The sequence below is a fragment of the Pteropus medius genome, unplaced genomic scaffold (assembly GCF_902729225.1).
Source record: "Pteropus medius unplaced genomic scaffold, Ma_sr-lr_union100, whole genome shotgun sequence".
NCBI lineage: Eukaryota > Metazoa > Chordata > Mammalia > Chiroptera > Pteropodidae > Pteropus > Pteropus medius.
This window is the reverse complement of record NW_024356335.1, coordinates 2666427-2684746: the sequence shown is the minus strand read 5'-3', so window position 1 is coordinate 2684746 and position 18320 is coordinate 2666427. Positions and strand designations below refer to the sequence as shown.

Below are 18320 nucleotides of genomic sequence, written 5' to 3'. Positions count from 1 at the left end.
ACTGAATACAGTTTACAATAGCATCAAAAATATGAAATGCTTAAGGATAAATGTGGCAAAAGATCTGCATGATTTATACACTGAAAAATAAAAAAGGCTGATGAAAAATATCGAAGAGGACTTAAATAAATGAAGAGATATACCATGTTATTGAATCTGAAGACTCAATATTGTTAAGATGTCAATTCTCTACAAATCGAGCCATACATCTTCTACAACTCCAATCAAAATCCCGGCAGGCCTTTTCTGCAGAAATTGATATGCTCATGCTAAAATTCATATTGAGTTAAAAGACCTAGAATAACCAAAATAACTTTGAAAAAGAACAAAGTTAGAGGACAACCTGATTTTGAGAATTATTATAAAGCTCCAGTAATCAAAGGGTTTGGTTTTGCTACACAGACAGATAGACTGATCTATGGAATAGAATACAGAGTCCAGCAATATACCTACACATATAAGACCAACCGATTTTTGACAAAGGTGTCAAAGCAATTCAACGAAGAAAGGAAAATCTTTTAAATAGATGGTACTAGAACAATTTGACGACTATATGTAAAAGTGACCTTTTATCCCTATATCCCTATATCCCTATATCCTACCATATATAAAACAAAGTTAACCTGAAATAAGTCTCTGACCTAAATGGAAGAGCTAAAACCATAAAATTTCTAGAAGGGCTTCTGGAGAAATATCTTGACCTGAATTTGGCAAAGATTTCTTAAATGTAACACAAAAACACTATAAATTTAAAAACTAATAAACTAAACTTCATCAAACTTTAAAACTTTTGCTTTTCAAAAATATTATTAAGATAATGAAAAGGCAAGCTACAAACTAGGAGAAAATATTTGCAAAACAAAGGGCTTGTATTGAAAATATACAAAGAACTCTTCAAAGTAAACAGTAAGACAACCAACCCAATAAAAAATCGGGCGAAAATCTTTTTTATGTTTGTTTTGTGTTTTGTTTTTTTAGTTCACCACCACAAACTCCCCCAATTTTACTGCTTTTTATCCCTCCAAAAGAGGCACTCAGCAAGTGCCATCATCAGCCTGGGCCCAGAAGTGGCAAACACTCTTACATGAAGATGGAGGCTGGATATGATCAAGTCATCTTGGAAATGTTCTACTCTTCTGGAATTTTAGATGATCTGATCTTCATTGTTTCCATGGCTCTTCAATGCCTTAAAATGTGGGTTTTGCTAATATATCTGACAATTTCTGGTTACTGCAGAAGCATTGGCCCATTATGTCCAACATCCTACCTTTGTGCACAAGCATAGGCTGCCTTGGTTTTGCAAACAGATGGTAGTCTTTCACTTGTCTGGAATCAAGGTTCTAGAAGGCTCAAAAGAGTTCTTTAAGTCTTTTTAGTGTTTATGAATGTCACCCATTCATTGATTTCTTTTTTTATTCAGAAAATAGTATGTGCTGACTTTAGGTGTCTGATAGTCCGCTGAACTCTTATACATTCCCAAACTGGGTTGAAACAAGAATTGCTTTAGCTCTTCTTTAAAACACAGATTAAAGGCCTTTAGTCCTGGAAATTCTCTGATTTGGAGCCAGAAATCTATAATTTTAATATACTCCCAGGAAATTCTAATGTGACCCATCCACACAAAGACATTTGGAAACTACTGAACTTGACATGAAGCGATTAAAAAAGTAATGTTCTGAGTTATTATTTTTATGATGGAATACAGGAAATTTCAAAGACTCTAAATAGAGGAGAGATCAATTTTTAGTTCCCACCCTTAGTAGGTATGAAAATACAGATCTCTGAGAAAAGTTTAAAACCACACTTCCCACCATCACAGTTCATCAAAGAAAGTAGAGATGATAAAATGTGAAGGCCAGATCTAATGAATTACGATCCTACAGGCAGAGCACTGTCTCTTGCCTGAGGCTGTGGTAAGTTTTCCTGGAAGCTGAAAATCCATTTCTAGGGTTATTTAGAAAAGACCAAGAACCCTGGATGATTAGTTAATAATGATCTTAAAATAAAAAGTGAATACTTCTGAGTAGCCCAGATTAAGTGGAATGAGAACATGCATCACACAGAAGGTCCATGCACCACACTGGACCAAAACTGGTCTTATAGCCGCCCCACTACTGAATATTGCTATAACCATTATTTTAATGAAAAGGAACTGAAATTTTATGCTAAAACCCAATTTTTTTGCAAGTAATTATATAAAATAAATTTATATGAGACCTCATTTTAAAATATAGGTTTATTTTCAATACATCATTTTATTATCTTCATATTTTAAATCTTTTTAAAATCTTTTAAAGTATTTTTTAAAATACTCTTTTCCTTGGTGATGCTTCCTACCTATTGAAATCAAGAGTTTGACAACCAGAAATGGCAAAAGAGGTAAGTCAAGGCAATCTTTATCAAATTTGTTCTAAACGATGCCTGAATTACGTGTGCCACACATCAGGTGACATGCTGGATATGCAGCCACTAATTCAATGGGCTCAGGAAGAAAACAAGCAGACTGGATGTAAATAACAAGTGTGACTGTGAGTGTTCACACAGGAGACTATGAATGCAGAAAAGTGAATGCCGAATTCTGTTTGTTGGAGGAAGCAGAGCCAAGAAGATTTGCCAAGGAGAGAATCTTTAACGCATTTAAAAAGTTAAATAGGAGTAACGACAGGTGGATAAATGTTTGACAAGAGGAGGATCAAGCACAGGAGACAGCGTGTAGGAGAAAATGGACACCTACGACAACATGGTGTGCTCTGAAGAGGTGTGTCTCTTGGACTGACACATCGGGTATTAGCTAAGTTACAGACGGGGAATGAGGTTGGATAGTTTAAGAGATATTTGAGCTCAAATGACTTTTTAAACAACGTTAATAAGTTTGAACTTTATTCTGAAGATGAATTACAGACATTTAAAGATTTTAAACAAAAGTGTGGCATGAATAACTGTTTTAAGAACATCAGAAATGAGCAAAAGTCTTGAACGGACACTTCACCAAAGAAGATATACTAATGGCAGAAAAAGCACAAAGTAAGATACTCAAAATCATTAGTTATTACAGAAATGGTAATCGAATGTCACCACACATCCACTAGAAAGACTTAAATTAAAAAGAATAAACAAACACACTGTTGACAAGAATATGGAACAAATAGAAATCTGATGTACCGATGGTGAAACTGAGGGTCTTTATGACTTTGATTAAAGTTAGCTCTGGAAGTCATATCTCTCTCCCTTTTCCTCTCCTTCCCTCTCTGCTCATCAGAGACCTAGCCTTTCCCCTGGATACTCTGCATTCACCAAGGGAGCAGAAGATGGTAGCCCAGACCTGACTAATGGTCACACAGGATGGGACCTCTGGCAGGCTACGGATAACATCTTGACCGAAGTTAGGTTTCAGCTCCTGAGCCCTAAGGTGAAACAACTTCTTGGCTACTTTTCTATGAGACCAGTTCTCTGGAAAAAGATCTCAGAACTATCACCAAGACCTGAACACATGATTTATTATCCTTCCCTCACCTCCGACCAATCAGCTCCCAACAAAACCCCAAACCTCTAACCCACGGTGTCTGGTGATTTTGCCCTAAATAATCTGTAATGTACATGCCATGAGAGAGCCGGTCTTTGAGCGCTAGCTCACCTGTGTCTGCAGGCTTGGCACCATTTCCTTAATTAAACCTTTAATTTCTTTGCTGCAAACCCCTGTTCGTGTCTCATTTGGCTTTGATGCACACAGGCAAAATGAACCCCCTTTATTTTGGTAACAATGGTAGGAATATAAAATTATATAAGCAATGAAAAAAATAATTTGGCAGTTTCTTAAAATGTTAAACATCTATTTGCCATTCAATCCAGCATCCAGTGCTACGTATTTACCCAAGAGAAATAAAAGCATATGTCCTTGCAAAGATTTGTATCTCAATGTTCACAGTAGCTTTATTTTTAATAGCCCAACCTGGAAACGACCCAAATAATTTTCAAGTAAATTGTTGTGTAAGTATTCAATGAACTACTTACTACTCATTAAACAAGCAAACAAAAACTGAAATACTCAATGATATGAATGAATCTCAAAATAATGATTCTGAGATTATTAAAAAATCTATATAAAATTCTGAAATATACAACCCAGTCTATAGTGACAGAAAGTAGACCAGTGGTGTCCTACGGATGGGGCTGGGGAATTGGGAATGCACTACAAAAGGGCATGAAGAAAGTCTGGGGTGTGATGGGCACGCTCATCATCTTTGATTGTGATGATGGCTTCACATATGTCAAAACGCATACAACTGAACATCTTAACTGTATGCATTATATTGTAAGTCAACTATATCTCAATTAATCTATATAAAAAGAACCCACACAAAAGAGAAAAAATTTTAAAGCATACACAGAAATAGCAAGACATGTGAGGGACACTGGAAAGCTTTACCGAAGGACATAAAACGAGATCTAAGTAAATAGAACTGCAAACCATGTTCTTAGAGGGAAAAACTTAATACTGTAAATATGTTGATTCCCCTCAAACCAACTTGTTAACTCAGTGCAACTGTACTGAGAGTCAAAACATGATATTTTGTGGGATCTGGCAAGTCGATTCCCAAGTCCTTTTAGAAAAGATAGTATGCCGTAATAACCAAAAATTTTGAAAGAGAACAAAAAGGAAATGGCTCTATCAAGTCTCAAAACATACTATGAAAACCTTGAAAAAATTATGCAGAGTGAAAGAAGCCAAACCAAAAAGATCGTATATTATAGGATTCCATTTATACAGGTAAATCCACAGAAACAGAACCCAGATCGGCGGTTGCCAGAAACTGGGGGACTCGTTTTGGAACTAGGTAGAGGTGATGGCTGCACAACACTGTGACAGTACTAAATGCCACCAAATTGTTCACTTTAAAATGGTTAATTTGATGTTATAGAAATTTCACCTCAATTTTTAGAAAATCAAAGAATTGCTAACTTCAAAAAACCCATGTGCTATAAAGTTTCAATAACAGAAACAGTGTGTTATTGTAAACTATTGTAGAATAGTTTAACTAGATTAATGAAGGGCAATAGAGCCTAGAAAAAGTCTGTAAAATTCCCCTGTTTGGGGCTCAAGCAAATGCCACCCTGCAACCAGATATCCCCCCGCAGTCACCAGAGTGCATCCTAAATCAGCTGATGCCTTAGGCCTTACGTTACAAGCAAGATGTGGCAACGCTGTCCTCATGCAGTAGTTTAGATTTAAGCACAGAGCCAGGGTTGAATGTTAAGGGCATGATTTGCTGTTAATGGTACCATCTGACCCAACTGGGGTGTTTTTAACAGCCCTGGCCCGGCTGCCCACTGCTGTGTCTACTGGCAATGCTCCTGGGCCTCACTTCCCAGCCCTGAAGGTAAGGGCCTACCCAGCATTCCTTGCAGGCCCCTGGGATCAGCTCTCCTCCTCTCCCTCCCCGACCCACCAACCAGGGTGGGGAGGTCAGCAGAGGTCAGAAAGAGGCAGTAGCACAGCTGATTTTTGTTTGCCTCATGTCCTGTCCCGTACTTTCTGCACAAGGGCCCTAACCCCCTAAGGGAGAAGCTGCTGCGTCCCATCCTTGGGACAGGAAATGAGCTTTTAACCAGACTAAAGCACAAACCTGTATATACGCAGAGATCTAGTTAATGGCTACACATTTGGAAAAAATAAGTTAGACTCTACCCTATTATGCTAGACTCCAAAATAAAAATCTGGATGTTTCAAAAGCCAAACCAATAAACAAGATGAAGTAAGTTTTCGTTAAAAATATAGAATATTATTTCTACAATCCTGGGGTAGGCAGACTTTTTCGTGTCTAATTTTTTTTTATTTTTTATTTTGAAATAATTTAAGATTTAGAGATCAGTTACAAAAATAATATAAAGAATTCCTGTTTACCACCCTTCACCTAGATTCTCTGTGTGTTAACATGGTACCACAGCTGTTTTTTCTTTCTTCCTTTCACTCTCTCTTCTATATATGGAATATATACATTCACATATGTATTAATATGCTGTGTTCTTCACAGTGTATCATATCAAGAGGCACGTGATATCTGTATGTCTCATTACTGGTAATGTTAACCAGTCACTTGCTTACGGTGGCATCTGCCTGGTACCCGACTTGTAATCTTCTGTAAGTATTTTGTGAGAGCTACTTTGGGACTATGTAAATGTACAATTTCTCATAAAACTTTTACCTATTAGTTTAAACATCTAGACGTATCCTTTAAAGCATTAAGACCAAAAAAAAAAAAAAATTGACAGACGTGACTACATAAAAACTAGAACGTTTGATAAGACAAACAAACATCAACAAAGTCTGATACTATGAACAAAGTGAAAGATAATGATGGACTGAGAGAAAAACGTTTGTAAAACATATAATAGTCAATTAATAAATAGAATATATGAGGGAATCCTACAAACTGATAAGCAAAAGCCAATTATAAAATGAGTCAACTATAAAATCAGGAAATGAATAGAAAAAATTCAAATGGTCAATAAACATAAAAAGATGCGCAACCTCATTATCAATAACAGAACTGCAAATCTGCACAATGAGCTTCAGGTCTGGCAAAATAAGAAGACTGATAATAAAGAATGATGGTAAGGATAAGGGTGAACAGGAACTTTTGCATACCTTTTACTGGGGCTATACATAAATTGGTAAAGCCGTTTTAAAAAGGTATTGGTGGTAACTATTAAAATTTAAAATGTACATACTCTTTTACCCATTAGCACACACCCAGAAACATATATACAGGGATTCTTATCACCGCATTGCTTTTCAAAGACCAAAGGAAAAATTAAATTTTCATTAGCAGAGCAGTGTCTAACAAGTTACTATGCAGTAAAAAAAAAAAACAGCCATTAAAAAGAATGAGATTGATACACATGTCATGGCATGGGAAGATTTCCTACATACACTGCTAAGGAAAAGAGGAAAGTCGAGGAATATTATATATAGTATGTGTATTAATAATAATGATGATATAGTAAAAGCTACATAGCTTGAGCTAATGCAAGTCACTATTTTAATCTCTTCATGAACATTAGCTCATTTAATCCTCACCACAATTCTATGAGGAAAGTTCTGTTAATAATCCACACTTTAGAGACAAGGAAACTAAGGCACTAGGAGGGTAAGTACCTTGACCAAGGTCACACAGCTCAAAAGCGGCAAAGCCAAGATCTGAACCCAAGTAGGAGGGTTCCAGAGTCTATGCTTTTGATCACTAAACTATATAGCCTCTCCTCTCTCTCCCTCTCCCTCTCACACACACACACACACACACACACACACACACACATTGACACCAAACTGTTAATAATAGTTACCTGTTGCTAAAACAAAACATTACTTTACAAATAATAAACTAATTAATTAGCAGAACTGGTAGCCAGACCCCCTGGATATCCGCCTACTTCAAGAATTAGAACAGATTCTTCCTTCTAGTCTCATCTCCCTCACTTAAAGATATCTCATAGAGTCTTTCTCCCTTTCAGTGATCTCGATCTTTCAATCTCAACTCCAGTTCTCAACCCACAATTCTCCTACATCGCCCACAATTCTCACCTCCGGCCACATCTCCTCTTCCTAATATGCACCATCCCTCATGCAAACAGCGTCTTAACACTGTAAACCTGGACCACGAAAATTGAGAAAGGTGGCCCTGAAGTGTGTTGAGTCTTGAAGACATTAAGGAGTAATTGGCAAGTATTTTACAAGCATGCAAGTAGTATATTTCTTGTCTATATACATAATACGGCTGAAACATAAATATTTAGGAAAGATTTCTAACAGGCTTCAAAATAAATAGATTCTCTGGTTAACTCCGAATTAAAATAAAATTAAAGCAAGCTAGGACTTCCATTTCCAGGAATATGAAATAAGATATACTTTTTCCTGTTCTTCCCGCTAAGTACAACTAAGATTGCTGGACATTATATGAAGGAAACATAAGTGAACTCTGAAAGGGCAGAGAAGAAGGCAGACAGCTAGGAACCTTGGGACCCAAGGAACAACACGACGGTGAGTTCTGTGGGTATCTTTTTGCCCCGCGTATCCCGGACTTGGAGCTAAAGAAGCTAGCGACCCAGAAACGGCAACAGACACAGGCCAAAAAAGCCCCCATGAAAGCCTGTTTTCTCTAGATGACAATTTATATTTTAGACAATAACAGATCTAGTCCAGCCAAACACCATATAAAACACTGTGGCCCCACTTCCACCCCTGCCAGCAGTCAGAATAGGGAGGCTAGACTACTATAGAGACAATCTATAGAGCCCAAATCAAGATGACATGTTAGAATTATCTGGTGGGGGGCCGGGGGGGACTTTAAAGCAGCCATCATGAAACTGTTTCACTGAGCAATTACCAACATGTTTGAAACAAATGAAAAGCACAACGTCTCAGCAAAGAACTAGAAAGTCTCAGCAAATAAGAAATATAAGGAAAAACCATATTGAAATTTAAGAACTAAAAGTATAATAACTGAAATAAACTTCATAAATGGCCTCAACATCAGAATGGAAGAGAGAAGAAAGAATCAATGAACTGGGGGATAGAACAGAAATGACCTAATGTGAACGACAGATAGAAAATAGGCTGAACCCAAAATGAACAGAGCCTCAGGGACCTGTGGACTGTAACAAAAATTTCTGTAACATTCCTGTCACCAGAGTTCCAGGAGAGGAGGAACACAGTGAGGCTGAAAAAGACAAGAAATCATGGCTGAAAACTTCCTAAATTTATCAACAGGCTTAAAGCTACAGAGTCAAGAAGGTAAGCAAACTCCAAACAGGATAAATCCAAATAAATCCACACCAAGATGCATCATAATCAAACTTCTGAAAAATAAGGGGAAGAAACATTTTTGAAGAATTGAGAATGGAACAACACTTTACTTAGATAGAGGAACAACAATTCGAACGATGGCAAATTTCTCATTAGAAATCACAGTGGCCAGAAGGAACTAGCACATCATTTTTCAAGTGCTAAAAGGACTGTCAATCCAGAATCCTATATTCAGTGAAATCCCCTTCAGAAATGAATGGGAAATAAAGACATTCTCAAATAAAGGAAAAGTAAGAGAATTTGTCCCCAGCAGACACGCTTGAAAAGAACGGCTAAAGAGGCTCTCCAAACAGAAAAGAAATGATAAAGAAAGAATTCTGGAACAACAGGAAGAAAAAAAAAAACATGGCATGCACAAACATGGGTAAACAGACTTTCCTTTTCCTTCTGAATTTTCTAAATTATGTTTGATGGTAGAAGCAAAAATTATAATACGGTTCTAAATGTATGTAGAGAGGATATTTAAAATTATAAATGAAGAAGGGTAAAGGATATTAAAGAGAGTAAGGGTCCTGCACGTCACTCGAACTAGTAAAATGACATCACCACTAGACTGTTAAAAGATACACGAACACACGACGTGATACCAAAAGCAACTACTAAAAATGCTATACAAAGAAACATACTAAAAAAAATTAGATAAACCAAAACAGAATGCTAACAAATGTTCAAGTAACCCCCAGGAAGGCAAGAAAAAGAGCACAGAAAATAAAAAATAAAATGGCAGGTTTGAGCCCTAACATGTCAATAATTACATTAACTATAAATGGTCTAAATATACCAATTAAAAGACAGAAGTTGGCAGAGTAGGATGAAAAACATGACCTACCTATATGCTATCTTCAGGAAATTTATTTCCACTATAATGTTCTAGGCAGGCTGAAAGTAAGTATAGAAAAAGATACATCATGAAAACATTAATTAACGAGAAGCAGGAGTAGCTATATTGATATCAGATAAAAGAGACTTCAGAGCTAAGAAAATCACCAGACAGAAAGGAATATTATGTAATGATAAAATGGCCAATACACTAAAGAGACAGAGCAATCCTAAATGTATATGCACCAGACAACAGTGCTGAAATGTGTGTGTAGCAAAATAAAGGAAAAAAAAGACAATTCCCAAATCATAGTTGGAGACTTCAACACCCCTCTCAAAAATTGATAGAATGAGTGGACAGAAAATCAGCGAGAATAAAGAACAAGACGACACTCTCAACCAAGAGGATCTAATCAACACGTAAAGAAAAGTCCGCTCAGCAACAGCAGGATACACGGTCTTCTCCGGCGATCATGGAACACGGGCCGACGTACACCATTTCCTGGACTGTAACACAAACCTCAGCAAATACTAAAACCTGAAATCACACAGAGTGTGTTCTACAATCACGACGAAATCAAGCTACAAATCAACAACTGAAAGAGTATGGGAAAATCTCTAAATGCTTAGAAACGAAACAGCACAACTCTAAATAATCCACGGTCAAAGAAGAAGTCTAAAGGGAAATTAGAAACACGCTGACCAGAATGAAAATGAAAATAAAACACCTGAAGACGTGCGGGCCACAGCTACAGCAGCGCTGAGAGAAAAATTTACAGCTCTAAACGTATACATTAGAAATGAGGAAAAGTCTCAAATCAATAATCTAAACTCCTATCTCAAGAAACTAGAAAAAGAGCAAAATAAATCCATAGCAGGCAGAAGGAAGTAAATAATAAAGATAAAAGCAGAAACTAATGAAATTGAAAACAGAAAAACAGAGAAAAATCAATGAAACAAAGAGCTAGTTTTTTGAAAAGGTTAATAAAATTGAAAAACTTCTGTATAGACTGACAAATCAAAAAGAGAGAAGACACAAATTATCAATATCAGAATCAGAGACTATTATTGTAGACTCTGCAGACATGGAAAGGATAATAAGGGAATGCTACAAATAATTCTACACACATAAATTTGACAATTTAGATGAAAAGCAACAATTCCTCGAAAAACACAAACAACCACAACTTACGCAATATGAAATAAATTATCCGACTAGCCCTATCACTAGTAAGGAAATTGAATTTGTCATTTTAAAACTTTCAAAAAATAAATCTCCAGGCCCAGATGATCTCACTAGAGAATTCTACCTAACATTTAAATCCTACCTAATATTTTATTAATACTGATTCTACACAATCTCTTCCAGAAAACAGAGAGGAAGGAACACTTGCCAATTCATTTTATGAATCTAGTATTACACCAAACCAGACCAAACGTACCAAAAAAGAAAACTACAGATCAGTATCTCTCACGAATAGACAGAAATTCTTAACAAAACATTAGCAAAGATAATTCCATGATAAATAAAAGAATTATACATCATGACCAAGTGGGATTTATTGAAAGGATGCAAGGATGGTTCATTATTTGAACATCGATCGGTGTAATCCACCATGTTAACAGGCTAAAGGGGGAAAAAAAAAATCACATGATCAAATCAATCAATGCTGAAAAGGCTTTTGACAAAATTCAGCACCCATTAATGATAAAGATTCTCAGAAAAACAGGAATAGAAAGTGTGGACCAAAAAAAAAAAGGGCCACATACTAAACCTGACAAGCTCAGAGGGGGCCTGCATGGTGGGCCTTACGAACTCAAGAGACCTAAAGTCACCACATAGGATGGTCTGAATATAAAAATCCCTAACTAACAGCCAGTCATGGTGGGTGGTCACGTCCTAGGCCTGTAGCTTCCTGACAAAAGCCAACCTTTACCTTAGGTCAGCCTATTGTCTTTTCACATCCAAGATGACACACCTGTGACACGTCAGAGGGATCTTCGTTTCCCCTCAGCACCAGAGCACAGAACCCTTCATTGTTATTGTCCCCCACACACCATCTCTACGTGCTGTCAATGTTCATTATTAACTATCTTGCATCCACCAACGTAAGAGAAGTATGTGTTTCTCCATTTTACTTTTTATCCAATCCCAATCCCAGAGAGTCCCCCAACCCCAGTTTTGCTTTCTCTCACCCCCTTAATCTACCACCAATGGATTTCATGTAACCCTCCGCAAGTCTCCTCTTTTGATTCTAATGTATGAAATAAACTGTAAAGCTGCCATTCTCTGGAGCATTTTCCCAATCCACTGAGATTTTGCTTCCTGGCAACTGTCATCAGTTTGGCTCGAATAAACTCATAAAAATTCTCTACGTGTTTGGACATTTCTCACATCGACAAAAGGAAATTCCTCAAATGATAAAGAGCATCTACCAAGAACCCTACAGCCAATATTATACTTAATGGTAGTAGATGAAATGCTTCCCCCCCACGATCAGAAATAAAACAGGAATGTCTACTCTCGTCACTCTTATGCAAAATAGTGCTAGATGTTCCAGCCATCACAATAAGGTAAGAAAAGTAAATCGAAGGTTCACAGGTCAAAAGGAAGAAAAGATGGCATGATAATCTACATAGAAAATCCCAAGGAATACACACTAGTACGTTCAGCAAGGTCTCAAAAGTTCAGCAAAGATAAACGCACAAAAATCAATTGTATTTCTATATAATAGCAATGAACACATGGACATCAAAATTAAAAATACAATTCCATTAACAATTGTTCAAAACAAAAAATAAAGCATGTAGGCTTAAATCTACCAAAACACGTATAGAGGTCCTCTTCTGAAACCCACAAAATGATCGAAGAAGTGCTAAATAAATGGAGAGACACATTATGCTCATGAATTGGAAGACTCAACGCAGTAAAGTTGTGAATTCTCCTCAAACCGATACACAGATTTAACACTGTGACCTTGTAATTTATAATAAGAAATATATATTTGGTCTTCGCCCATGGTTCACTCTTGGCTCATAGCTCCCAAAATTCTTGGAATTTCTTAGGCAATAAGAATAATGGGAGTATCTTTTTTCATAATATTTGCTTTTTTTTTGTCCTCAGTTCCTGAAATCACTTCAGAGCCAAAAAGGTGAAATGGGTGTCTTGCTATGCATAACAAGTCCCTTTCTACCACAACTGGGTTTACATTAATGAGGTGACTTTCGGAAAGCACCTAAGGGGGTAGGTTGCCAGAGAAACTTTCAGTCCAACCCTTTCCTTGATTTCCAGGGATGGGAGAGGGACTGAAGTTTGAATCAATCACTCACCAGTGGGCAATAATTTAATATATCATGCCTATGTAATGAAGCCTCCAAAAAACCCCAAGAAGTTTGGAGAGCTTCCAGGGTGGTGAGCACGTGGAGATTTGGGGACAGTGGCATGCTGGAAGATAGGGCATGGAAGCTCTGTGCCCTTTTCACATACCTTGCCCTATGCATCTCTTCCATCTGGCTGTTCCTGAGTCATATCCTTTTATAATAAACCAGTGATCTAGTTCCTCTGAGTTCTATGAACTACTCAAATTAATCAAACCCGAAGTGGAGGTCGTTTGACCTCTGATCTATAGCCGGTCAGTCAGAAGCACAGGTGACCACTTGGACTTGCAACTGGCATCTGAAGTGGGGAGGGGGTAGTCTTGTGAGACTGAGCCCTTAACCTGTGGAGTCTGATGCTATCTCCTGGCGGACAATGTCAGAACTATTGAGTTGTAATATACCTGCAGCTGGTGTCTGAGCCTTGCTTGTTGGTAGTATGGGGAACCCCCACGTTGGAACTGGGTCTGAAACCCCTTTTGAATATTAATTACCATTTAAGTTCCTGCAAAAAATTTTTATAGACAAAATTATTCTAAAATTTATATGGAAAGACAAAGGAACTTGAGTAGCTCAAACAATCTGTATAAAGACAAGTAAAATGGGAGGTATTGGTCTATCCAATTTCAAGACTTACTGTACAGCTGCAGTAATCAATGCTCTAGGGTATTGGCAGAGGGCTAGACACATAGAATGGAACTGAATAGAGTGCCATCCAAATAATATTGGAGCAGTTGTTCACACATGGCGGGAGGGGACTCTGACCCAAGACCACACCTTATATAAAAACTAAATCAAAATGTGCCACAGACTTAAATGTTAAATGTAAAACTATAAAACAGGTAGAAAAAAAACAGAAGGCAATCTTCAGGATTTAGGGCTAGGCTACGAGTTCTTAGATTTGACACTGAAAACATGATTGATAAGTGAAAAAAACTGATAAATTGGACTTCGGCAAAAGTTTACACTTTTGCTCTGTAAAAGACCCTGTTAAGATTAAAAGACATATACAGACTAGAAGAAAATATCTGTAAACCACATAACCAAAAAAAGGCTCATACCTGGAATATACAAAGAACCCTTAAAACCAAACAATTCAATTAGAACATGAATAAGACATGAAGTGACATTTTGTTGAAGATACGGAGATGGCAAATAAGCACACGAAAAGATGTTCAACATCATTAGCCACCGGAGTAATACAAATTAAAACCAAATGAGTTATCGCTACGCACCTATTGGAATGGCTAAAACAAAACAAAAACAAATTGACAGTGAAAAATGCTGAGAAGGGTGTGGAGAAACTGGATCATTCATGCACTACTGGTAGAAATATAAAACATTACAGCCACACAGGAAAGTAGTTTGGCATTTTCATAAAAAACTAAACAGGCAACTACCACACAACCAGCAACTGCGCTCCTGGACATTCGTTCCGGAGCAATGAAAACTATGTTAACACAGAAACTTGTTCATGAGTGTTTACGGCAGCTTTATTCAAAATAACTAAAAATGAAACCACCAAGATGCCCTTCAGTGGGTAAATGGTCATACGAACCATGGTACAGGCATGTCAATGAGAACTATTCAGCAATTAAAAGGAACAAACTATTCATACCTGCAATAGAGTCTATGGATGAATCTATAGAGAATTATGCTGAGTTTTTTTGGGGAAAAAAGTAAATCACAAAAGGTTACATGATGTACAATTCCATTTCTATAACATTTCTGAAATGACAAAATCAAAGAAATGGAAAACAAATCAGTGGTTCGCAGTGGTTAAAAAGGTTAGCTAATTCCTACAGATAGTGAACGACTTGTTTACCAATGGTTTTGACGTGCAAACCAAGTGATCCTGAGTCCCCACCTCCACCTGCCTCCTTTTATCAGGCTTCAGTCTGGGACACTAGCCCACTGCCCTAAATCACACCAGAGCCAGGCGTCTGACAACTAGAGACCACACCTACAGCCCAGAGCCTTCTGAAATTATTTAAACAGTGCCAAGTCTGCTCACTCTGCCTTGCCTTGCCCTTCTCACAGAAAACACAACAAAGGCTCTTGCCCAGGCTTTTCCCTCGCTCCCTCTGCCTCCTGACCAGCCCTGGTGCTTCCCCGTGTAGCCCTTCATGGAATGGTGTACCCCGCCCCCAACCCGCCAAGGAACCAATGAAAACAATCTTTTCAATGGCAGTTGTCTCCCGATCCGATGGCCTCTCCACACCTGAATAAAAACAAAACCCCAGGTACATTTAAAAACAGAAGTGGTCTGTATCTTAACCATATCAGTGTCAATATCCTGGTTGTGATATTGCACTAGAGTTTACAAGATGTTACACCGGGGGAAATGGTTAAAAGGGTAAAAAGATCTCTCCATATTACTTCTTAAAACTGCATGTGAATCCACGATTATCTCCAAATAAAAAGTTTAACTGAAAAAAAAATTAAAGTAAAATTAAAGCAAGTCCCTCATCTTTTCCATTAATCCACTGAGTTGAGGTTTCATTGTTAGAAGCCTTTCTGAATAGCAAATAGGAAGTTTTAGCAAACGGGCAAATACCAGGACGCTGAACTGTTCCCCATCTGTCCACTCCATTCTCCACTTGAACCAACTATGAATAAGTCATCATTCCAATCTTTGGGGCAAAACCCAAATTCCAAGCCGGTAGGGGAGAGATGCCTAGAAGGAGGCAATTTAAGCCACTATTTCTGATACAGTTGTCCTAACAACAGCCAACGTTTGCTTCCCTCGCACCTCCTGGGTGCCAGGCACTGTGCTAAGCACAGGCACCGTGCTAAGCACAGGCACCCTCTCTGGCCTGCTCCACTCCTTGAGGCTCTGCAGGGTGAAGGGGAACGGGCAGGGGAGATGCAAGAGGTCCGGACGTTTGCTAATCCAGGCCACAGGAAACAAAGGCCTGGGGGCTGGTCACAAAACCACTTTCCATGTTTCAGTAAATATTTTCTAATGAAACAAAAGGGAGGAACACCTGGTACATTTTATCAAAACAAGCTCTGGTTCTGAAAATAAACCAGTGTGAGGGTGGGCCTTAGTCTGGTTATTTTTGACCTGGGAGTGGGCCCTGGATGCAGAGCTGTGGGGAGTGGGGAGGGGACCGGAGGCCCAGGAAGAAGCCACACTGTACACCACCCCTCCAGCTTCTGCATTTACTTCAGAGGTGGAGCTTCAGGAGGGGGCACCTCCTGGGGTCTTGGGCCCGCACTGTCCTCTGGCCAGGAGAAAGAAAGGGCATCTTCCTGCCTTGCTCAGGGGCCATTCCACCCCCACCCCCACCCAACTTCAGCTTTCTGGAGATCCATGGACAGCTGTGATTAGACTGGACATATGGTTATGGCCCACATTTTTCACTTGTTATCTGCCATATGTTTTTAATAAGATATTATTACCATCTTCACATGCTTTTCATGTGATTTTTAAAAGTTTTTCTGAGCACTCTATAAAAATATCAGCTTGCTTGAATCTGCATCAGTATCTAGATTTTTTTTTTTTTTTTTTTGCTTTTACCATTTTGGTGAGTAAAATAACAGGGCCTCACTTGCAGGTTTAGGATTTTAAAGTTATCCCTCTCTGTGTCCCCTAGACACAGCCCTCCGGTCCAGAGGAAAGCCGACCTCTCCTAGGCCCCCAAAGCGCCTCACATTTGACATTTAAGCATGTGAAACTTCCAATCATTTAGAAAACCCCAAATATATTTAGGGCACATATAAATTACACGGATCCGGCCGTTTTTAAGAAACGGCGTGCTGTCTAATTGGGCGCAGGGATGAGCAGGGGTGTTGAGAGAAAGGGAGGTGGGGGATGGGGGAGGAGAGTGGGGGAGAAAGAAGCGGGAAGCGGAGGCCTTCGCGATGCCGGGTCCACGAGCTGCCGGCCGGTGGAGGCCACGACCGAGGCTGGCTACCCAGCACGCGGCAGCAAGCGACGAGAGCCACACAAACGCGACTTGCCGGCTTCTCTCTGACCAGGCTCTGGATGCCAAGGCCTCTGCCCCTCACGGGCCCGGCTTCGGCACACGCTCCCGTCTCTCCACCGCTGTCAGCCCGGCCTCACTGCTGGCTCCGCCCACCAGCGACTACACACGCGCAACACTTTCGAACTTTAAACAGAGAAAAACAGACTTGTGGTGCCATGTCATCCTCCAGGGATCACCTTCCCCCCGTCCTCCCTTCCTTAAAGGTTATCTGTGCTCGACCTCCCAGAGCCGCCTCCCACTTCTGCTGGACTCTTCAAGTCCCCTCCAGTCTTGTTTCTGTGCCTGCCACCAAGTTCACAGCCACCTCCTTGCTATTAAAACCCAATGGGAACCTTTTGGTCTCATTTTACTTACCCTTTAGGTAACTCTGAACATTACTGACCACCCCTTCTTGCAGAAATACTTTTTCCTTCAGCTTCTTACTAACATTCCACCTACCTGGTGGATGCTCAGCCCTGGTCCCCTTCTCAGTGCCTCTGCCACATCCATCCCTAAGCAGCGATACTCCAGGGGACTCTGATGTGGTCTCTGAGATGACACCTCGTCTCTTCCGGTTCCACACCTTCTCCCTGGACCATCTCCGTTACGCCATGGTCTCTGCGTGTGATGAGGACACTCAGACCTCTCTCCGGACCTTCTGACCTAGATAGAGCTGCTTGACACCTAGACGTTACACAAGCACCTCCAATTCGGCGTGTCCAAAACCGAACCAGCTGGCCTCCTCCCGCCCGCCGCCTGCCTGATTGTCTATGTTGCTATCTCAACAGACAGCATGACATGCTGGTGTCATTCTGGCCCAACCCTTTCCTTAACCTCTGCATCCATCTCCCAACATTCAATCTATTTTTTTTTCTGTGAAAGAATATGTATTTTGATCCCCGTGGCCCACAGCCCTCTGATCCAGCCACTTCCTTCCATCCCCACAATTAACGGGTTAGGCCACACTGACCCTCTCACCTTGCGCTAACACGGAACCTGCCGACTCATTCACTCGCCTCAGTCTACACTGTCCAGTTATTTTCCTTGTTGTGCGCAACAAGCAAACTTTTAAAAGCACAAGTCTAAGAAAGAACCGCTTCTCCTTAAAGTCCTTCAATGACTCCCACCACCCTCAGAATAAACTTTGTGTGGCTTACACTATTCTGTTGTGACCTGGCCTCATCCATCCGTCCATTCTCACTCATCACCTTATGGGACCCGACCTTCCAGAATACTCTGATTCCTAGTGCCTTGCACAACAGTAGGTAGTCAATGAATATTTATGAAACCAA

The 18320-nt window shown here is 39.4% G+C and overlaps 1 protein-coding gene across 13 annotated transcripts in view; it reads right to left on the bottom strand.

The window, feature by feature from the left end:
- Positions 1-18320, bottom strand: part of MVB12B (multivesicular body subunit 12B) — a 165144-nt gene that overhangs the window by 128575 nt on the left and 18249 nt on the right. For 9 of the 13 annotated variants that reach the window (XM_039861611.1, XM_039861606.1, XM_039861604.1 and 6 more), the window contains exon 3: positions 17488-17646. The exons of the other annotated variants lie outside the window; for them this stretch is intronic. In XM_039861611.1, the coding sequence (XP_039717545.1) occupies positions 17488-17646 (159 nt within the window). The remainder of the gene's footprint in view (positions 1-17487; positions 17647-18320) is intronic. 13 annotated transcript variants of the gene reach the window in all.